The 23,105-nt window shown below is 44.8% G+C and overlaps 1 protein-coding gene across 4 annotated transcripts in view; it reads left to right on the top strand.

Annotated features, from left to right (window-relative positions):
* The window catches only part of LOC147102299 (uncharacterized), a 146,089-nt gene extending 124,330 nt beyond the window's left edge, over positions 1 to 21,759 (top strand). For 3 of the 4 annotated variants that reach the window (XM_085964702.1, XM_085964701.1, XM_085964703.1), the window contains exons 24-29: positions 276 to 439; positions 2,344 to 2,525; positions 6,306 to 6,363; positions 8,956 to 9,108; positions 13,675 to 13,875; positions 19,599 to 21,759. In XM_085964702.1, coding sequence (XP_085820828.1) covers positions 276 to 439; positions 2,344 to 2,525; positions 6,306 to 6,363; positions 8,956 to 9,108; positions 13,675 to 13,875; positions 19,599 to 19,637 — 797 coding nt within the window. In that variant the 3' untranslated portion in view covers positions 19,638 to 21,759. Of the gene's footprint in view, positions 1 to 275; positions 440 to 2,343; positions 2,526 to 6,305; positions 6,364 to 7,121; positions 7,747 to 8,955; positions 9,109 to 13,674; positions 13,876 to 19,598 lie in introns of those variants that run through there. The other variant, XR_015073248.1, reaches the window with a different exon arrangement.
* The last annotated feature ends 1,346 nt before the right edge of the window (positions 21,760 to 23,105 follow it).

The raw sequence follows: 23,105 nt of genomic DNA, 5'->3' as shown, positions 1-23,105 counted from the left end.
CACATTGTGGTTGACTCTTAATACCATTAGGACAACCAGGGATGGGCAGTAAATGCTGCTTTGCCAGTATTTCCCACATTCCAAGAACAATTTTTTTTTAAATAGGTATTTAGATGCTTTGTTAATTAATATCATAGTTTATGGCATGAAAGTGTCCATTACATGTTTGCATTCATGAATGTAAATTAACTAATCTATTACAACTGTAGTGTTAGACAATTCACTTTGTTCAGTTAACTAATTTTTTTCCTAAACTTCGTTTTGCTCTTGGACAGGGGATGGCCTTTACGTGAACGCTTTTGCCAGAATCCTGAAAGGAGGTGACACATTACGACTGCCTGAGACAGCTGAATCCAGGGGCGGAGATGAGAAATTCTTGACCCGTCAACATGACTTTGCCAGCCTTCAGCGATCACCTCGATGGATAGATCCGCCTTGGGTAGGGAGCAGGAATAATAATTTTTTTAAATATTTACATTTATATAGTGCCTTATTAAGTCGTGAAAAATGTTTCAAAGTGGCTCGGAAGCAGTGAATTACTTTTGGCCTGTTGTGACTGTTGTTATGTAAGCAAATGACAAGTTCAGCTGTTGATGAGAATTAGCCAGTTCAAAGGCACATTTTATTCTGAATTTCAGATTTTTTTTCATTTTGTGTGGCTCACCAATAGGTGTCAGCTTGACTCAGTGGTAGCATTCTCAAGTCAGAAGGTTATAGGTTCAAACCACACAACAGGATTTGAGTACATAATCTAAGCTGATACTTCAGTGCGGTACTGACGGAATACTGCATTGTCAGAGGTGCCGACTTTCAGATGAGACATTAAAAAAAAATCCCACAGCAGCATTCGAAAAAGAGCACGAGAGTTCTTCTGGTGTCCTGGCCAACATTTATCCCTCAAAAACATGACCAAAAATAGATTAACTGGTCATTCATCTCATTGCTGTTTCTGAGCCAGTGATGTGAGCAAAATTGGCTGTCATTTTTGCTTACCAAAAATATGCTTCAAAAGTAATTCTTGGCAGTTTTTCAGTTCAGTATTAAATGTTTGTTCATAGTGTAAAATGGGAAAGGATGTAGAACTGATGCAAACTGTCCATTGATTGTGCTGTTTAACACAGTTCTTAACCAGTAAAGACTGGTAACTAATACAGGAAACTCTTTGATATAGAAACATAGAAGATAGGAGCAGGAGTAGGCCATTCGGCCCCTCGAGCCTGCTCCACCATTCAATGCGATCATGGCTGATCATCCAATTTCAGTACCTGGTCCCTGCTTTCTCCCCAGCGAGTACAAGCCCAATCGACCCAATCTCTCCTCATACGTCATTCCTGCCATCCCAGGTATCAGCCTGGTGAATCTTCGCTGAACTCCTTCCATGGCAAGAACATCCTTCCTCAGATAAGGCGACCAAAACGGCACACAATACTCAAGATGTGGTCTCACCAAGGCCCTGTACAACTGCAGTAAGACATCCTTGTTCCTGTACTCAAACCCTCTTGCTACGAAGGCCAACATACCATTTGCCTTCTTATCCGGCACCGACGGGACCGGCGTGTTGCCGGTTGATCAAAAATTCCGGATGACGGAGAGGGTTATCTACCGAGGCTATTTTTAACAAAGAAAAATTTTAAAAAATCAAGAAATGTGCAGTATACAGTAATTGGGTACTCACCTACAGAATGTTGTGTTAAATGGATGGTGGAAGATGCTTGATTAAGTACAGTACTGCCAGTTGAGGGTAATGCAATGCAATGACTACCAGCAGCGTGGGAGACACACAGTACCCCTGTAAAATTGCGGATCAGAAGAGACTATCGGCAGCGTGGGAGAGTCAGACTCCTGTTACAGGGGTATTGAGGTGTTCCGACTCCCGACAGCGCCAAGAAGCCGAGTAGTGGCAGTTTGGAGAACTACCCCCACTGACTAACTCGGCCACCGCGGGAGACTCGGACTCGGCAACATTGCCGGTTATTGAGGTGTTGTTTTCGGAGTGAGAATTTTGCCAGTTAATAGAGAATCCCGGATATTTAGGTGCCGTTTAAACAAGAGTTTCCTGTATATTCTAAGTTAAATTTTGCACGGCTCTAATTCTGGCACCGAGTCTTCCCCAACAGGAGCACGGATTGCAGTACCAGGTGTGGAAGTCAGCGTGCCTGATTGCAGTGCTCGTGATTTTCTGGTCATTAAAATGAATGGCCTGAAAATCAGGAGCATTTCCAAATCGGAATCGCCCTGCTGTCCAATCCGCACTCTCATCCACCCAAGCCTCCGTGGCAGAAGCAGAGCCCAACAAAAACGTCCCCTTGTCCATCGTGTTTGATTTCATCTTTTATTCCTCAGGTGATACATCCATACAGGGATATCCACAGTGTGCTGCTGGTCCAGATATTCGGTATCCATGTTATCTACACACCTGATCGTAGTGGTCAGCAGCCAGGCCAAGTCACATCGCGCACCGGAGTGGAGCCAGGACTGGGTGATCTGTTACAGTTGGGGTGGTCGGCAATTCCTCTTTTTTATGGGTAACTGCACATTGATTCTTTTACCATTCATCCTCATGAGCGTGGCATGTCCCTGAAATTTTAAAGAGGCTTCGACCTCGGTGGCTTACAGCTTGTCAGCTACAAACTTCTGCATCCACACATTGTAGCGTGGCTCTATCATGTTTTTTTGATGCAACTGCTCAGCATTGTGGAGCAATCATTCTAGGAAATGCGAGTATATTTTTACTCTTAAAATATCACAGGAAATCCTTGAAAATATTCCAGCTTTTGCCTCATTTATATTTTTTCTAGTTTTCACCCCTCCTTTCTCAAAGATGCTGCTTTTTTAAAATTCATTCACAGGATGTGGGCAAGCCCATCATTTATTGCCCATCCCTATACAACAGAGTTGCTTGCTAGGCCATTTCAGAGGGCAGTTAAAAGTCAACCACATTGCTGTGGGTCTGGAGCCATATATCACAGACTGGGTAAGGATGGCAGATTTCCTTCCCTAAAGGACATTAATGAACCAGGTGGGGATGAAGCTCAGGCCTTTGCTGAGGACTGATCGTTCGGGGTCAGTTTCCAGTTTCCTGGCCCCAACCGTCTCCTTTCCGCCATGGACGTCCAATCCCTCTACACCTCCATCCCCCACCAGGACGGCCTGAGGGCGCTCCGCTTCTTCCTTGAACAGAGGCCCAACCAGTCCCCATCCTCCACCACCCTCCTCCACCTGGCTGAACTTGTTTTCCACTCACTTCCTCCAAATTAAAGGTGTTGCTATGGGAACCAGCATGGGTCCTAGCTATGTTTTTCTTTTCGTGGGATATGTGGAACACTCTTTGTTCCAGTCCTACCCAGGTCCCCTCCCTCACCTCTTTTTCCAGTATATTGATGACTGTATTGGTGCCGTTTCCTGCTCTCATCCTAAACTACAAAATTTCATTCACTTTGTTTCCAATTTCCACCCTTCCCTCACCTTCACATAGTCCATCTCTGACTCTTCCCTTCCTCGACTTCTCTGTCTCCATTTCTGGGGATAGGCTATTGACAAATGTTCACTATAAGCCCACTGACTCCCACAGCTACCTGGACTACACTTCCTCCCACCCCGCTTCTTGTAAGGACTCTATTCCATTCTCCCAGTTTCTCCGTCTCTGGTGCATCTGCTCTGACACCTTCCATACCAGTGTTTCCGACATGTCTTCCTTTTTCCTCAACCGAAGATTCCCCCTACCGTAGTTGACATGGCCCTTGACCGTGTCCGTTCTATTTCCCGTACTTCTGCTCTCACCCCTTCCCCTCCCTCCCAGAACCACGATAGGGTTCCCCTTGTCCTCACCTTTCACCCCACCAGCCTCCACATTCAACGGATCATCAACTGCCATTTCCGCCACCTCCAACGTGATCCCACCACCAAACACATCTTCCCCTCCCCTCCCCTTTCAGCATTCCGAAGGGACCACTCCCTCTGTGACACCCTGGTCCACTGTTCAATCACCCCGACACCCCTTCCCCTTCCCACGGCACCTTCCCGTGCAAGCACAGGAGATGCAACACCTGCCCTTTTACCTCCTCCCTTCCCACTCCTTTTAGGTGAAACAGCGATTTACTTGTACTTGCAATTTAGTATACTGTATTCACTGCTCACGATGCGGTCTCCTCTACATTGGGGAGATCAAACGCAGATTGGGTGACCACTTTGCAGAACACCTCCGTTCAGTCCGTAAGCATGACCCCGAGCTTCCAGTCGCCTATCACTTTAATTCTCCACTCCACTCCCACTCTGACCTCTCCATCCTCGGCCTCTTACACTGTTCCAATGAAGCTCAATGTAAGCTCGAGGAACAGCACCTCATTTTTCGATTAGGCACTTTACAGCCTTCTGGACTCAACATCAAGTTCAACAATTTCAGACCATAACCTCTGCCCCTATTTTTTTTTCACATGGCAACTGTTGATGATTCTGCCATTCCCATTTACGCCTCTTCTAGACTCATCTTTTGTTTCTTAACTTCCCATTACCATCTCCTTTTTCCTTGCACCATCATCCCTTTTGTCTTTTAATCTCTCCTGCCTTCCATCCTATCACAGACCTTCCCTTTTGTTCTTTCCTCCCCTCCCCCTGCCCCTGCCCTTGCACTTGCTTAAAATCTGTTACATCTCTAACTTTTTCCAGTTCTGACAAAGGGTCATTGGCCTAAAACGTTAACTCTGTTTCTCTCTCCACAGATGCTTCCTGACCTGCTGAGTATTTCCAGCATTTTCTGTTTTTATTTCAGATTTCCAGCATCCGCAGTATTTTGCTTTGGTATTAATGTTTAGCAGGAGCCGGCTTGTCAATTTCCTGCTCCTGATTTTTGAAGTCCCGTTCCCTGAAGTTTTTAAAAAATCCTGTTCCCTGAGATTTATTAAAACCTTACGTATAGTTAATTTGTTAAACAAGAAGTTTTTTTTCAAGTCCCACTCCTGGTACATCGTTTAAAATCCTGTTCCCCAGGGCTTTTTAAAAAAAATCCCCTTCTCTGAGTTTCCTTTTAAAGCCCAGCTCCTTACCTGATTGAGACATTGATCTGCCTGCCCTCATCTTCCCTGTGCTGCTTCTCATGCGACAGATTCCAATGATGCAGGAAGCAGAGTGAACAGAAAAATGTTGAAGGAACAATAAGGAGAAAGAGAAAAGAAAGAAGAGAAAAATTAAAAGTGGATAGTACGAAGGGAAAGAGAAGAAAAATGATGGAGGAGAAAGAGGAAGAAAGTGAGAAGCAGGAGTGGAGGCGAGAGAGAAACAGAAGTGAAGGAGAAAGAGAGGGACATTTTTTCACAAACGTACCACTACCATACCCTTAGCTAGAGAGGCGTAAGGGACTGAGGGGGAAATTGTCCTCTTTGCGGCAGAGTTAAGGTGATGGAGGATTCTGCCCACCCACCCGCGACTGCCCCAGCCCAGCCCATTCCCCTGGGTTGGGGTTCATTCCATATGCAAGGTGGGCTCCTGGCGTGATTTCCACCATTGCGAAGGAGCCCACCAGTGCCACCAGGGAAGCACCGGCGTTGCCGCTGCACCAGCGGAAGAGGGGGCAACGGACCTTAAAGGGGCAGAGTTTCCCAAGGATCAGAGTCTTTGGTGTCACAAAAGGCCCTCTTCCTCCATTGGGGGAACCTGGGGCCTTTATTGCCACTTCCCAGGGCCTACCTCCACCTCCCACATTTAAGAATATAAAAAGGTTTATTCTACAATGGATCTAAAAGAGAGAAAGAACTTTCATTTCTGTCGCGCCTTTCATGAGCTCAGGACGTCCCAAAGTGCTTTACAGCCAATGAAATACTTTAGAAGTGTAGCCACTGTTGTAATGTGGGAAACGCGGCAGCCAATTTGCGCACAGCAAGATCCCACAAACAGCAATGAGATAATGACGAGATAATCGGTTTTAGTGATGTTGGTTGAGGAATAATTATTGTCCAGGACACCGGGAGAACTCCCCTGCTCTTCTTCGGAATAGTGCCGTGGGATCTTTTAACCCCCCCCACCTGAGGGGGAAGATGGGGCCTCGGTTTAACGTCTCATCCGAAAGACGAAAAGCAAAATAACAAGCTTGAGGAAGATGAGAAACAAATTTTCATTTTACGACGAAGACCTGTACGTTATAACGTTCGCCCAGCTGCATAAACACTGCCCTGCAGGAAACAGGAAAGCAGCAAGGTTGGGGTTTGCTATGGTGCATCTGCAGCTCCTGCCTCCAGTTCTGTAGAGCGCCCCAGATTAACCCAGTTACATCAGCTGATCCTTCCCTGACTTCTGTCTCTCTCTCCTTCCAGTCCCTATGTGAATACCGGGGTCTATAATGCTCCACTTTTTCAAGGCTCTCCAGATGCGGTGAGTATTCAGAAATGTTGATACCTTTTACCGACAGCAAGATATCAACAGTTATACAAAACAGTTTGTGCTCTGTGTGGTTTTAGCCACCTCTCTGTCATTGCTGCGCACTTTTCTTTAAACAATTACAATATGAATTTAATTTTTCATAACTCACTTATTTCCCCCCCCCTATTTCTGTTTCATTTGTACAATACTTTTCAGTTGGAAAATATACTTTACAGAGCTTAAGCTAATTTTTTCACCAATTTCAGACGTGATGCCACAATGTGTGCTATTTTGCAACCTTTGACTACGTCTGCTTTGAAGTGGTTGAAAAATAGATTTCAGAATGAACTTAAACGCTTTAAGTCTCATGCAGGTGGTTTGTGAAGAATAAATCACCTGTGTTGCAACCGCCATATCTTGCATGCATTTATCTGGCCCATGCCACTTCATACTGTATTTTGAACAGCTCTCCAGCATGTATATCATTTTTTGCCCTCTCAGGGTAAAGGGAGGACTTCTTTGGGAGGCTGTACAGCAGAGTTGCAATATGCGTTCAGTGAAGCCTTCTACTTGTTGCCGCTGTGTTGTTGGTACAGATCTGGGTCACACATTAGTTCACACCTGCTTCAGCATGCATACCAGTAATCCTTGTTACCCTACATAGTAATAAGAAATTGACGGCAAAATCAGTATAATTGATGATTTATTAATTAAGTACTGGATACACCTATTTTTGTTCTAAAAAAATTACCTTATGATGGGTTTATCAGGAGAGCTACACAGATCGGGAAGATCCCAGGTTTGATAACCAGTTTGTGCTGAATTAACCAATCGTAGCTGCCATGGCAGTAGGGGTGCTTCAGATGACCTCTACGCCCCTGAGGTATGAAGGGAAAATGGGTCAAACATCCAGCTTCTGGTCACTGACTCCCGTTAGAAATACACGTGTGTGGACACCAGGTGAGACCAGGATCGGGATCAAGTATAATGCTGCATTGTGGTCAGCACTCACTGTCAAGGATCACACATGAACGATGACCATTTGGGCAAGGTCTTGGTGGGAGCCCAGCTTCTATAGAATCAGCACCTTCAAGAGAGAAGGGGAGAATTTTTAAAAAGAAGGCTTTACATAACATTATCTGAAACTCTAAATGAATCAAAGAATGTCATCTCCTAAATATTTTTTAACCTGTATTATATCTGCATAATATATTTGTTATTGATTAAAAAAGTTTCATATAAATACTGAAAGTTTGACCAGTAACAGCATTTCAGTAGCATGGCAGAAACTTTATTCCAATAAATGCATAATAGAATCAGCTGACTATTGGGTGACACTTATTTCTTCACAAGCTGCCAGAGTGACATAGGCCATCCTTCCTCAGATGAGAAATGGTAAGAATTCAATGTAAATATTATGTTAATAAATAATATTGGATAAAACATAAGTATCTGTCCCGATAAACAAATATCTATATGTTGTAAACAAACTTGCACAGAGCATGCACTTCCTGTCCACAAACCTTACTTCCTGTTGTCACAATTTTTGGTCACATTTTTCTGTCAACAAGTATCATTGCAGATTTCTATGTAATTATTTCCTATTCAGTTTTGCTATGTCAGCAATCACCATGTAGTTGTAGGCTCTGGCCACTAGTTGGATCTATAGTTTCTCTGTGTGTTTCTGAAGTCTCTCTCCTAATTGTGCCGTCATCTTTTATACTAAAATGTTATGGCTTCATATCGTGACACCACAAGTCCTGACCAGAATGAAGATGATTGGGTAATTCCCCCGTCAATCACTGCTGTAAGTGACTGGGATTGATTTAAAGCACATAATTTGTATTATGTAACTATCCTCCACTCACAGCCTTTTGCTGGAGAAATAATCCTGCTTTTATCGGGAAACTTTGCTGCAGTTTCAGTCATGAGTTCTGTTTGCTGTGGTTCGTAGAGACTCTGTTTAAATAAACTCTGTTTACTGAGTAAATAGACTGCTTGCTGTAGTGTGTGGTTTAAATAGACTCTGTTTGCTGAGTAAATAGACTCTGGTTGCTGTATTAATTCGTGCTGTAAGTCCTGCCCTGCCTCCAACTCATTGGCTGACACAGTGGTGTCAATATTCACTTTAAAAACTTATATCCATCAACTGACCACGGACAGCACCTCGGGCCATTTAATAGTAATATAGCAACGGGCCAAACTCCCTTGGCTGATCCACCGTGTCACTTTTGCTAAAACATTGCACTTAAGATGCCACCTCTTGTTGTAGTTGACATAAATTGTGCCATTCATGTAGAAATGACTTATGAAATATACTGGGCGGCCTGCTGGTGGCGCTGTCCAGGGAGAGTATAAATACTCGGGCACGGGCCCAGCTTGCTCAGGGACATTTTGTAAACAGGAACTAGTGAAGGATAACTAGACTTCCATGTTGTGAAACAGTCAATTAAAGCCTTGTTTAATACTCTGACCAAGTGCCTAGTAGTTCTTACGTCAGCAGTTGTACCTAATTTGAATAAAATAATTCTACTAATCATAGCAGGTAGATCCAGGCCAAAAATGCAGCAAAAAAACAAGTTTATTTATTTTTTCCCTGTCTAGGAGTTTCTGGATTATGCGCTTTCGAGTCCTGTGAAATATGTCATGGGAGAGTGTCTGAAAAAAAAGACATTGAGACTTACAAAAGAACACAGCAGCATTGCAATCGAAGTGTGGGATGGACATTACTTTGATGATGAACACTGTGATTTACCGGTGAGTTTAGAAACGCTGAGGTGTTTTTCTATTGCAGCCCTGGCCTTAGACAAGTGTGCTAACTGAGCTGCTCCCCTGCAATCATTTTTATACTGTATAACAAGTCTTCCTGTAAACTGACAGCACTGAAGGGGCCCCAACATTCTATGCATGCTCCGGCTGGCCCTGGCATTTTGGCCACCACACAGTCATAATGTCACAGCGGAACTAATGAAGATGTTTGTGTGTGTTGCCATCATGGGGTAGGTTGGACCTAGGGAGCGCTTGGTTCCCAGACAATTATAAGAGCAAATGGGGGTGCAGTCCCGCTGCATCAGTTCTCTGCCCCCACTGTGCTGCCCTGGGATTTCCAGGGCTTCCCAAAAGTGGCACAACTAGGAACAGGAGGCTCAGAGTAATAAAGATAATGAGTCAGAAGGGGGCAGTCCTGGCATTCCAGCCTCACTTTCCTTTCAGTGTGCCCATGGGATGCCAGACTCAAAGGCAGCACAAAAAAAATGTAGGTGGTGAGATCTAACGTTGGTACTCTCTGCAGACCAGTGAGTCTGTGGGGGCCCTGGGAGCAGCCCAAGGATCAAATGAGGCAAGAGGTTAAGTAAATAATTTTCCCCAAACCCAATACCACCTTCAGGCCTAAGAACCAGCAGGGGGTGGGCCTATGCCAGGAGGGCACTCAAGTCACGCAATAGGTGCGGCCAGGGAATGCTGTGAGCAGTGGTCCTGGTGCCGCCACAGCGCACCTCCAGTATGGCTGCACCTATGGGGCACCCATTGAGGGCTCCGAGACAAAAACCTGCCCTTGGAACACATCATCGTGGTGCACTCCTGCTGCCACAGTGTTATGTTTACTAGCCTACATAGATGCATTTAAGGGGAAGCTAGATAAGCACATGGGGGAGAAAAGAATAGAAGGCTATGCTGATGGGGTTAGATGAAGAGGGGTGGGAGGAGGCTCATGTAGAGCATAAACGCTGGCATGGACCTGTTGGGCCGAATGGCCTGTTTCTGTGCTGTAGACTGTATGTAACAAGTTTTTTTTTAAATTAAGAATTTGCATTTATATAGCGCCTTTCACATTCTCAGGATGAAGTGGAGTCACTTTTGTTATGTTGGCAAACACAACAGCCAATTTGCGCAAAGTAAGATCCTGCTAACAGCAACTGAGATGAATAACCAGTTGATCTGTGTTGGTAGTGTTGGCTGAGGAAGGAATGTCGGCCAGAAAGATGTGGCAGGTTTATGTTGATTGGTGACCGGCTGTAGGAGAGTTCCAATATATTGGAGCCAGCACCTGAAGAACAGAATAACAGCAGGGTTTAGAATAACAGCAGGGTTTAGAACCTGCTAAGGGAAGTGGATAGCAACACTGATATAAACACTCTCGTTTCATCTTTGAGACCTAAATTTAAATCAAATTCAATCTGATGGGATGAAAGTTTCTTCTCTGTCTTGGTTACAGGTTCTTACAAGAAATATATTTGTGAAGTCTCAACCCCATTTCTAGTTAATGAGGTCACAACACAAATTGCCCAATACAGTATTTTGGCACGCATTGATGCTAAATTGGCAGTCTCGCCTAGGATGTCTGATGTGGGAAATGGAAATAAATCACACTGGTTAAGTGGGGACACTTTACTGAAGTTCAGTCAAAGCATTGTTGGAGCAAAGTAGATGGAACCTTACACTACATAGTGCCATACTAGGCCTGTATTCAGGGTCGACTAGGCCTGTTTTCACTAGAGTTTAGAAGAATGAGAGGGGATCTCATTGAAACGTATAAAATTCTGACAGGACTGGATGCAGGGAGGATGTTTCCCCTGGCTGGGGGTCTAGAATGAGGGGTTACAGTCTCAGGATATGGGGTAGGACATTTAGGACTGAGATGAGGAGAAATTTCTTCACTCAGAGGGTGGTGGACCTGTGGAATTCTCTACCACAGAAGGCTGTGGAGGCCAAGTCACTGAATATATTTAAGAAGGAGATAGATAGATTTCTAGTCACAAAAGGCATCAAGGGGTATGGGGAGAGAGCAGGAATATGGTATTGAGATAGTGGATCAGCCATGATCATATTGAATGCTGGAGCAGGCTCGAAAGGCCGAATGGCCTACTCCTGCTCCTATTTTTCTATGTTTCTTATATTTCTACTGTACCTGATCTGGGAGTGATTGATGCTGACAATTGTGCCAAAAATGGAAAAACTTGCATTCTTCAACAACGACATTCCCTTGCCTCGGCAAGGACAGAAAGTATGTCCAAAATGTGGTCCCGGACAATATTCTCCCCTCAACCAACACCATCAAAAATAGATTAATCTCGTTGCTGTTTGTGGGATCTTGTAAAATGGCTGCCCCTTTTGCCAACATAACAGTAATCACTGCACTTCAATAGTATTTCATTGAATGTGAACTACTTTAGGGACATCTTGAGAGATGTGTTAAGGTGCTATATAAATGCAAATTTTTTCTTTCAAAGATGCACATTCTCCCCGTGTTTGCGTGGGTTTCCTCCGGGTGCTCCGGTTTCCTCCCACAGTCCAAAGATGTGCAGGTTAGGTTGATTGGCTATGATAAATTGACCCTTAGTGTTAGGGGGATTAAATACGTGGGGTTACGGGGATAGGGTGGGATATGTGTTGGTGTAGGGGTTACGAGGATCGGGTGGGATATGTGTCGGTGCAGGCTCGATGGGCTGAAATGGCCTCTATCTGCACTGTGGGGTTTCTGTGATTTCTGTGATATATAAAACATTTTATTATTTTTGAATTTACTGTTTTAAGAATTGTTGCAGCAACTGTATCCTTTCAACTGTATATACTGCTTCATCAAAGCACTTCACAAGAACGGCAGATGTATTTGGAGCTGTCAGATTGCTCTGGCATTTAACATTTTAACGGCTTTTCCTACTGGATTATTTAAAGGTTAATTTTGGACTGTGTTATGCTCAGGGCTTCTGATTTTTAATTTTAAAATTCCACCAAATGCTCCATGATATTTTTAAATTAATAAATACAAGGAAAAAGTTATCCCTTTCCACCAACCCCCACCCCCCGAAAAAAAATTCTCCCACTAACTAGTCAATAGTGACCCTGTTTGCAGTGAACAAATCAACAATTTGCACTTTTATAGCACTTTTCACAGAACGCTTTATAGCAAGGGAACCGAAGAGGGAGAGAAATTGGGGGAGACTGTTAAAAGCATGGCCAAAGAAGTAGAGGAACTTTCTGAAGAGAATTAGGAGGATTCTTAAGTGCAGGGGCATGTTTGCTGAATACTCTGCTACTGATGGTGGAGTGAAAGAAGGGAGAATGCATTGTAAATCTCACTCAGAAGAGCGGAGAGTGCATCTTGTAACAAAGGTTTGGCGAGGGTTGTATAGGTACAGGGGCCATGGAGAGATTTGAAGAAAGGGCAAGGATTTTAAAGTCAGTGGGGGAAAAATTTGTTAGCGACAAATAGCACCGGCGATCGCTAACTTCAGTTTTAGTGCCCCAAGAGGGAGGTGGAGCGCTAATTCAAGCACTCCACTTACTTCTTAGAGCGCTAACCCCAAATATCGGGCGGAGCGTTCTGCAGCGTACATAGAAACATAGAAGATAGGAGCAGGAGTAGGCCATTCGGCCCCTCGAGCCTGCTCCGCCATTTAATGAGATCATGGCTGATCATCCAAACTCAGTACCCTGTCCCTGCTTTCTCCCCATAAAATGTGGCGGGGCTCGTCCGGGATTGAACCCGGGACCTCTCGCATTTTAAGCAGTGAAATTCCCTAAGCGAGAATCATACCCCTAGACCAACGAGCCACCAATACGTACTGGGCCACAGAGCGCTGCCGCGTGGGACGGCCCAAGCCCACAACTCTGTGGGGCCCTACCTGGACCACCGGGGAGCAGGGTGCTGTGCCAGCAGCCTGGCACTCAAGAGGAGTGCCAGGCTGCCAGATTGTGGCACGGACCCCGCATTCAAAGACGCAACGGGCCACGACAAGTAAATCGACCGATTTTCTTTTTTTCCCCGCCGCCACCTCCCCTTCACTTAAAGCCCCGTGAGCCGCCTGCCGCTCCGTTCCCACCCCCTGAATCGGTCACTGTCATCTCCCAGCGCAGATTATGGGGGCGTGGGCCAATTTTGCAGGCGGGGCAAGAATGGGGCGCTGCGCACGGTGGTGATGTTGTCATCGCCTGCGGAGCGGGGCGCTACCGGTTACCGCCACCACTAAACTCCCGCTGAATTTAGCAGGAGTCGTTAGCAGCACCGCGCCCGGGCAAAAAGTCGTTTGCGCCCCATTATCGCCCCCGGGGGTGCTAACAAGAGGCGTAAATGCACCGAATTTCTAGCCCAGTGTGTTGGGAGTCTGTGGCGCCATTGGAGGGTGGGATCGGATATGAACTGCAGAGGGCTGAACGAGTTGGAGCTTATGAAAGGTACAGCCCCATAGCAAGACGAGTGTTGAAGAAATCAAGTCTGGAGGGAATGAAGTCTTTGGACGATCATAGATTAATGTTAATGTTTGAAACTGAAACTGTATACCTGCTGTCTGATTGCTCTTTTTTTCATTTCATCTACATCAGGTTATTAATGACCTTCTCACAATAGACAAAATGAATAAATTTCTGAAAGTGCAATCTATCAAGAAGGGCAAAGACATGACGCAGCTTGTCCTGCAGGGTCTGGATCGGAGAATCCAGAAAGCCGGAAGAAATCACCCTGAATACAAACGCGAGGAACGGTTCTTTGAAGAAGCAATGGCAAAGACATTCTATGCGCTTGTGGTTAGTATAGCCATGTACTGTGCATGAGATTTGACGTGGAGCAACACTGGGTTTTACTGCAAAGGGTTCTCTGCTACTGACCTGTCTCTGTGCTACAAGCAATGTTATGTTGTCATGGTTAATGGCAAAATTCCTTTACTGCGAATATCTTCTCATACACCAATTAGTGACTAATTATAATTAAATCCATATTGAAGGGCTTTACTTGAAGAACTATAGCCGTACAACAAGCTTATCCTTGAGTTTCCATAACAATATCAAAATATTATAATTATTAAAGTAACGATTTAGGGCTAAAAAAAACCCACAATTCTTTCTTCCTTATAACTTATTTTATAATATATATCAGTGCCAGCTGTGGCTCAGTGTGTAGCGCTCTCGCCTCTGAGTCAGGAGGTTGTGGGTTCAAGTCCCACTCCAGAGACTTGAGTACAAAAATCCAGGCTGACACTCCAGTGCGGTGCTGAGGGAGCGCTACACTGTCGGAGGTGCCGTCTTTCGGATGAGACTTTAAACCGAGGCCCCGTCTGCTCTCAGGTGGAGTTAAAAGATCACAAGGCACTATTTCGAAGAAGAGCAGGGGATTTCTCACCGGTGTCCTGGCCAATGTTTACCCCTCAATTAACATCACTAAAAAAAACATATTATCTGGTCATGATCACATTGTTGTTTGTGGGAGCTTGCTGTGAGCAAATTGGCTGCCGTGTTTCCTACATTACAACAACGACTACACTTCTAAAAGTACTCCATTGGCCGTAAAGTGCTTTGGGACGTTCGGTGGTTGTGAAAGCTGCTTTATAAATGCAAGTCTTCTTTCTATATTCCATTTTCCCTCCTGGAATCTGCCCCTCATCTCCAGTTGGGAGGATGGCCTGGAGACCCGCTCCTGGGAGCTTCCACCAGTGCTGTCGTATTGCAGGCTTCAAAGAGGTGCACTGGCAGCCCTGGGTGACAGCTCACTTGATTTTTTTCTTCCTGTGGGGGGAGCGACTATGTCACTTCCCATGACAGCAGGGCTGAGACTGTGAACTTGTGGCGCTGTGCGTTCCAGCTCCAGCCCAGCCCCCCCGTCGCATTGCAGGTCTTAAAGCAACAATTCGTAAACTGCAGCTATATTGGCGCCAAAGTATTTCTGCCTGTGCGGAGGCTGAGGCACTCAGCCGTGACATTGCAACACCTGGCCCAGTGTATTTCTTCCCCACCCCCAATCATACTGCTCCAGTGGAACGTCTCTCAGCACTGAGAAGGACTCTGCCAAGACAACTTTCAAAGCTGTTTTCTATTATTAAAATCCTTTGAGCTCACAATTTAATGTGAATGAAAGCATTCAACATATTTCACTGTAATGGTACATATTCTGATTTGATCTTTGCATCAAAGTAAGAAATGTAACAAGATCCGCACCAGACATGTTAATGGATACCTGCTTGGCTTATACCTCCTATTCATACACACAAACACACCACACAATATTTTTACTGGCAGCTAAATAAGGCTCCTTAAGTTACAGTCCATCCCCTGCCTCACACAAAAAACTCGTCGAAATTTGATGTTTGTGTAAACTGTGAGCAAATGACTTAATGTTTTAGGTTAATTGGACCCCTGAAAATGTGTGGTAATGAGACAGTGTCTTTATATGCTTGAAGTTAAAGATGTCAAGTCTCTGTACTCAATGACATTCGACTCCACCGACCATATGTGGCTGGATAATTTATGTTCCTATAATCAATGTATAATCTGTTATGGGTCTCCAGGGGTGACATAAGTTATCCAATGTCTGTAAGTCAAGAGATTTCTTTAAACTGGACACATATCCACTGTAAGTATCCATTCCATGTTTTACAAAGATTATCTCTGTTCAGAAGTTACTTTTCCAACCCAGAACATAGAATGATATTTGGGTTGCTTTCAGAGCGGCTCCCATGTGTAGTTTAGGGCCAGTTCATCAGTGCAACGGACGACCAATAAAGCAATCCAAGAAGTCTCGACCTGTGTTCACTTTGGCCCAGTGAACTGAGACACCAGGATGTGTGCTGGTAAAGGAAATTACATCATAGCAATCCCAATGAGATGTGCATAAATGGACTTCACCTCATGACCCATTCCTGTCTGAATTTCATTCAGTATCTTAAGAAAACTTTGGCCTCATCAGAGCCCACTTAGGGACCAACGGTTTATGTCCAACACCCATTCTCTTTCAGTGAGTCACTTCTGACAAAAATGGAAATCATATTCTGTGAGCTGTATTTATTAGGGATGCTGAAGTTGGCCTGAGTTTTACTGAACAAGCAAGGAAAAAAAATTGTGTAATTTTCCACTCATGATTACTCCCCCTGGATAAAAACTACCTCCCCCAAGTCATTCTTAAATTTGCTCACTAATTCCAAACGCCTCCTCTGGCCTGTCACCCACACTGATACCGGTGCCTTAGTCAAAATCCACCAAAACTTGTTGCATTCAGCTTTGTTTTTTTTAATTCATTAATGGGATGTAGGCGTCGCTGTCAAGGCCAGCATTTATTGCCCATCCCTAATTGCCCATGAGAAGGTGGTGGTGAGCCGCCTTCTTGAACTGCTGCAGTCCGTGTGGTGAAGGTACTCCCACAGTGACTTTGTTATAGCGGTTTGGTACAATTGAGTGGCTTGCTGGCCATTTCAGAGGGCAGTTAAGAGTTAACCACATTGCTGTGGGTCTGGAATCACACATAGGCCAGACCAGGTAAGGACACCAGATTTCCTTCCCTAAAGGACATTAGTGAACCAGATGGGTTTTTATGACAATCCGGTAGTTTCATGGTCACCATTACTGATACTAGCTTTTTTCAATTCCAGATATATTTAATTAACTGATTTTTTTAAAATTCCGCATCTGCCGTAGTTTATTATTAGTCCAGGGCTCTGGATTATTAGTCCAGTAACATAACCACTATGCTACCTACCCCTTAGATCCTAGACAGTGTTTCAACCCCACTGCACCCTTTGAGAATATATGAATATAGGACCAGGAGCCATTCAGCCTCTCAAGCCTGTTCCACCATTCAATTAGATCATGGCTGATCTGTGTCTTAACTCCATGTAGCCGCCTTGGTTCTGTAACCCTTAATACCCTTGCCTTGACAGAACAGCCACTTCTGCGGCCTTAAATCTGTAGGCTGTACGCACAGTGAGTGACCAGCCTGGCTGTTCACTACAAGATCTGGCTGTACCACCTCAAGCTCTACTGGTGCTCCTTTTCTCTGACCAAAACCCTTACTACTCTGAGATCATCCTGGAGAGTGGCAATAACTTTAAACTCTGCAACTCCTAGGGGGAAAAATTCGGTATCGCCCCATTTGGGGCGCCGTTATCGGCCGTGCGCAAAGTTCAGCGCCTGGCACTAATTATCGTCTCCGACAGCAAACTTGACTTTTATCACCCCTGGAGGTGATTGGAGCACTAAATCAGGCGCTTCACACCTGTCTTAAGGCGCAAAGGCCGAGGAGCGAGGCGCTACCTCAGAGTGCTGGCAAAGCAAGGAAGGGCAAATCAAAATAAACCTGCAAAGTGCTGCTCAGTACTCAAAACTCCTTCACACAGCATTCAATCTCTCCAGAAGTCTCTCTCTCTCTCTCTCTCTCAGACTGCGTGGTGCAAAAATGTCACCGACAAAAAAAGGCAGGAAGCGGTCGCCTTTAAATAGCGCTCCCCTAGTCCCTTTCTGACAGCATAATGCTCCCCTCAACCTGTTGTTGCTAGCGGCAGGCGGTAAGGCAGGGGGCGCCACTCAATATCCGGTCCGGGGCGCTAACGGGTCGTTGCGCACTCGACTGACGTCACAATCTGCCGGCACAGGAGATCGTGGCGGTAGTGTTTAGCGCCGCCGCAAAATGTCTAGTTAATTTCGCGAGCAGCACAAACATCGCCGCGCCCGGGCGCTAGTTGCTTTGCGCCCCAATTGGCGCCCTCTTAAGGCGCTAATGGGAGGCGCAAACAACTGAATTTTTTCCCCCTAATCTTTACCTCAGACTCAAAATGTGAGGAGATCATAGATTTTTCCACCTTTTGCTGCATTTACTGACAGCCTCACAACTCCTGCTTCACAATTTCCAATACTCTATCCTACCCTCCACCCAAAGGAGCCCTCACCCACCCGTTTCTCTCCCCTCAACACGCTCGTCTCGTTCATGAAGCAAACCACCTGCTCCCTCAATATCCTCCCAACCCTCATCTTCAGGGCCCGTGCTTGCCAACATCATCAACCTGTTTGCGTCCTCCAGCAACGTTCCTCCTTCTTCAAGACTGCTGTTATCACCTCCTCATTAAGAAACCCGCATTCTTTCCAACACTTCTGTTCCTTCCTAATTAAAGTCTTGGAAAATGTTGTTGCCTTGTAACTATGCTCCGAGCTCTTTCATTTTGAGACTCTCCAACCTGGCTTACAGTCCATCCACATTATTGAGACTGCACTGGGCAAAGCCACCAGCGGCAAAATGTGTGACTGTAACTTCTCAATCTTCAACACCATTGATCACTCCATCCTCCAACATCTGCGTTCCACCTCTGCTCTCTCCAGATTCTGCTCATGCTGATGCCATTTCATGCTGATGTTTTTTATGTAGCTTCCCCCTCCCTCCAATTTTCTACGCTCCTCTGCTGAAGGCACAGGAGACGTTTGCCCTCTCATGCCTCACCAAAGAGGCCAGTCTTTGTACGAGTCTGGACAGTGAATGTTGACCGGCAATTTTATCATGGGAGCCATCACCTGATAATGTCCTCACCTGATGTCTGCATGTGTACTTCCCAGCAAGGAATCAGGTACCCAGGCTGCTTTTCTCCTCTCTAACGCAAGATGCTATGGCCAATTGTAGCACCCTTATTAACCTTAATCAACTCAGCATAGGTGGGATCAAACCAGGAATTTTCTGGTCAGTTAGATACAATGTTATAAATCTCATCATCATCAAGAAACTACTCATGAAATAACGCTGGACGGCCAGCTGGTGGCACCGTCCAAGGAGTATAAATACTCGGGCATGGGCCCAGCTTTCCAGGGACATTTTGTAAGACAAGGAACTAGTGAAGTACAACTAGATCTCCATGTTCTGAAACAAGTTGATTAAAGCCTTGCTTATGCTCAAACCAAGTGCGCAGTGAGTTTTATTACGTTAAACTGCTTTTACCAACTGAGCCATCAGGGGAACTTTGTTCATGCTGACGTTAAATGCTCAACTCGGGATGTTTTTGCTGCCCTTGGGTGTCCACTTTCCAGCTGACATGCGCTTGCTTCGAGCAGATACTTGGGTGTCAGCCATGGCTCAGTTGGTAGCACTTGCGCCTCTGAGTCAGAAAGTTGTGGGGTCAGGGTCCACTCCAGGGACCTGAGCACCAAAATGCCGCTTTTTGGATGAGACTTTAAACCGAGGCCCCGTCTGCCCTCTCGGGTGGGTGTAAAAGATCCCATGGCACTATTTCGAAGAAGAGCAGGGGAGTTCACCCCAGTGTCCTGGCCAATATTTATGTCTCAATCGACATCACTAAAAAACCAGATTATCTGGTCACTAACACATTGCTGCATTTCCTAAATTACAACAGTGCATACACTTCAAAAGTACTTCATTGGATGTAAAGCGCTTATAAATGCAAGTCTTGCTTTCTTTTGGATACGATAGGTGTCTGAGTTATAAAGTTCACACAAGCGCAGTAGCATTTAAAAGTTATAATTTTTTTGTTTGTTTTCTACAACAGGAGTCAGCACTAATGAATGCAGGATATGGGCCTCTCTGAATGATAGCCGGATAGCGTGAGCTGCCTGTAGGTGTGAAGAAATGGACAGTACGCTCAGATGTGCAAATTTCATGGCTGCGAGGAATCTGTAACCTCCCTGGAAACTTTTTTGTTTTAAACTGGAGCTAGGAAATCTTGCTTGCACAATGTTTCTCCAGACAGTCCATGGTCTTTTTGCCCCTTTTTTAAACTTTTTTTTTCACCAACTTTTTTTTTCATGAAACGGGAAGTTTTAGTGAGAATATGACAAACCAAACGAGAGGATTTGCTGCCTCCAAAGAGTGAACTGCCACTGATTTATAGGTGGTCATTTGAACCCTACCCGCCCATCAGGAATCTGACGTGATCAAGTGTAACGCTGCTTTTACTCCTCGCCCAATTTTACTCTCCATTGAAGCTGATGGACGGGGTGTAAAACCGGCGTTACTCCCGATCCTGTGGGTTTCTCGCCCGGAGAGTTAGGTTAAAATTAGCCCCTGCAGAGTTTCTGAAGAACTCAAGATCAGACTGTTGTAACCAGAAGGTAGGATATTGCAAGAAGTTGTTTTTATGTTTCAAAGTTAAGTTTTTATTGCGTTTGATGACAAAACAATGTTGGGGTGATTTTCCTGGGTCTGCACCTGGGATCGCCTAGATGCATCAAATATTAGAAAATGGGAAGGTCAGGCCCCAAACCTGTAATGGAACTGACATGAATCAACTGAGCGGCCCGCGGGTGGCGCTGTCCAGGGAGAGTATAAATACTCGGGCACAGGCCCAGCTTGCGCAGGACATTCTTAACAGGAACTAGTGAAGGACACAACTAGACCTCCATGTTGTAAAACAGTTGATTAAAGCTTTGTTTAACGCTTAGACCAAGTGCCTAGTAGTTTTCTTACGTCAGGAACTGTCCAATGTTCCTTCCGTTTACAGCTGTGTGCTTCAGCCAGCCCGTTTTTCCGATATTCACTGTGCCCAAGCAATCCACCACTGCATTTGGGCGCAGACCCAGGAAAATCTCCCCATAATGGTGGTAATTTGGTGAGGCTTGGATGCAGCACATAGGCTCGCTCGAGGCTACTGAGGGCTAGAGAATTGCAGCTATAATGAGATAGCCCTATCTCCAAGCTTTGCTTGCTGCTAGTGAGGCTCCGAGCTGGCACCAAAACCTTGCAAAATTACTCTCTATGCCTCTTACAGAGACACAAGCATACCAAGAGAGCAGGTTCTAATTTTCATAAAGCCCTGTGTTTATAAGTTCCTTATTTTCCATTTCCCTCGGAAATGTGAGGCACAGTAACAGTTCGCAAAGTGTTGTTTGTGTGGGACGGACGTGTGTGGTTTTTCGAGTGGTGGAGTGAAAAGGGGTAAGCTAGATAGAGGGCCCCAATGATTAACCTCACTGGAGGCTTAATAAGATAACAAAAAAAAGCCAAGGACCGAGAAAAGTACTTTCAGCCCACTGGAACCTGTCTCCCTGGCATTCTAACTCTCAGCCCGGCATCCAACTGTGTTCTGAATGACCCTGTCTCTAATATCCTGCTTGATAGGTTATTCTAGACATTTATCACCCTTTGCAAGAAGGTCTTTTTGGTATCTGCGCCAAATTTACTTTTCACTAGTTTATATTTATGACCTCTGGTTCTACTGTCCTGCCTTATCTTAAAGTAATATTTGTGATTTACCTTATCTAAGCCATTTCATGTTTTATTTACTGTAGTGGGATTCCTCCCTTAAATCTTTAGCTGTAGAGATCAAGCTTTTTCAAACTTTCCTCATATGTCACTTGCCTTGCACTCAAAATCATTCTTTTTGTTCTTTGCACTTCCTCCACTGCTTACACATCCTTTTTGCAGCATAGTGACCAGAATTGTACACAGTATTCCAAATGTGGTCTAACCAGTGCATTGTACAGTCCTAGCATAACCTCATTAAACTAATTCCTGGAACAAGTTTGCTGCTGCGATGAAGTTTATGCTCAACTTACAATTGATTTTTTAAAATTCTCCTTACAACTTTTCTTTTTACGTATAGGTAAGACCAAACATACTAATGCTGGTTACTGTAAATCCAATTAAACAGCAGTGAATGAAAAAATGCTCGAGTTGGTGGAATAAAATCCATATTAAGTTTTGTATAACGATGTGATTTTTATGGTGGTATTTTATTTATTTAATTCTTTTGCTCTTCAGTGAGGGACATGCACCCTCAGTCAATTCCCATAGTCCTGCGTAAATCTGCTGCTGAGGGGACAGGTGGGCAACCTGCTTCCAGACCTCCTCCAAAGTCCCCTTTGGCCAGTTGTCAGGAGGTGACTCAACGATACCTTCCCATCTGATTTTCTTTTCCCTGCAGCCTGAGCTTGTCCTTTCAATGTTCAAAAGGCTGAGGTTCCAAATGGGTCAATAATCTCCTGCCGTTTTGAGAACTACAAAAGTATTGGGAGTCAGGCCTTTAACTTTCTAGCCCTGATGCCACCTGTGCTCTGACTTTGTAGTGTGCTGAAATGACTACCTTCAAAGGCAGGGCTGCCTGATAAGAAAAACCCTCGGAACAGAACGACTTTCGTGCTGCTATGTCTGACAGCACAAGTCTTCAAAAGAGTCCGAATCTCTGTTGCCGGTAGTCTTGTCAGAAAAGGAGGTCGAAGTGACTGCTGAGGAGCTAGGGCAAGAGAATGAAACTAATTACATTTCTTCTTGCCCGGCTGTTTTCCTCTTTTGGATTGCTTAGAACGAGGTATAATGCCCCTGTAGTGGTCATTTTTCGAACGTCTTTTAATTTTTTTTGTAGAACATAAGAATTCGAAACAAGAGTAGACCATACGGCCCCTCAGCCTGCTCCGCCATTCAATAAGATCATGGCTGATCTTCTACATTAACTCCACTTTCCTGCGCGATCTCCATATCCCTTCATTCTCCATGAGTTCAAAAACCTATCTATTTAAGCCCTGAATATACTGTGATTCAGCATCCACAGCTCTTTGGGGTAGAGAATTCCAAAGATTCACAACCCTCTGAGTGAAGAAATTTCTCCTCATCTCAGTCCTAAGCGGCCGACCCCTTATCCTGAGACTATGCTCCCTAGTTCTTGACTCTCCAGCCAGGAGAAACAACCTCTCAGCATCTACCCTGTCGATCCCTCTCAGAATCTTATATCTTTCAATGAGATCACCTCTCATTCTTCTAAACTCCAGAGAGTATAGGCTCTGTTGACGTCAGTATCTCATCGACCTGTTCCCTGAAAAGAAAGATGCAAAGAGTTTGACTGTTCACAACTAAAACATGCATTTGTATGGTGATCCTCACATAGACAAATGTTTCAAAAAGCTGTACAGTGGGAGAGGTGGATATAAATCAGTAAGAGAAGGATTTGGGAGGTGGGCGATACTGAAGGTGTGGTTGAAGGCTTTTGAGACAGGGAGAGAGGTAGAAAAGCAAAGTGGTTTTGAGAGAGTATTTGAGAGTAGAGTTTGTAAACCCGGACAAA

This window comes from Somniosus microcephalus, chromosome 22, assembly GCF_052327205.1.
Source record: "Somniosus microcephalus isolate GS21.2 chromosome 22, FLI_Smic_1.0, whole genome shotgun sequence".
Lineage (NCBI taxonomy): Eukaryota > Metazoa > Chordata > Chondrichthyes > Squaliformes > Somniosidae > Somniosus > Somniosus microcephalus.
This window is presented reverse-complemented; position numbering and strand designations above follow the sequence as displayed.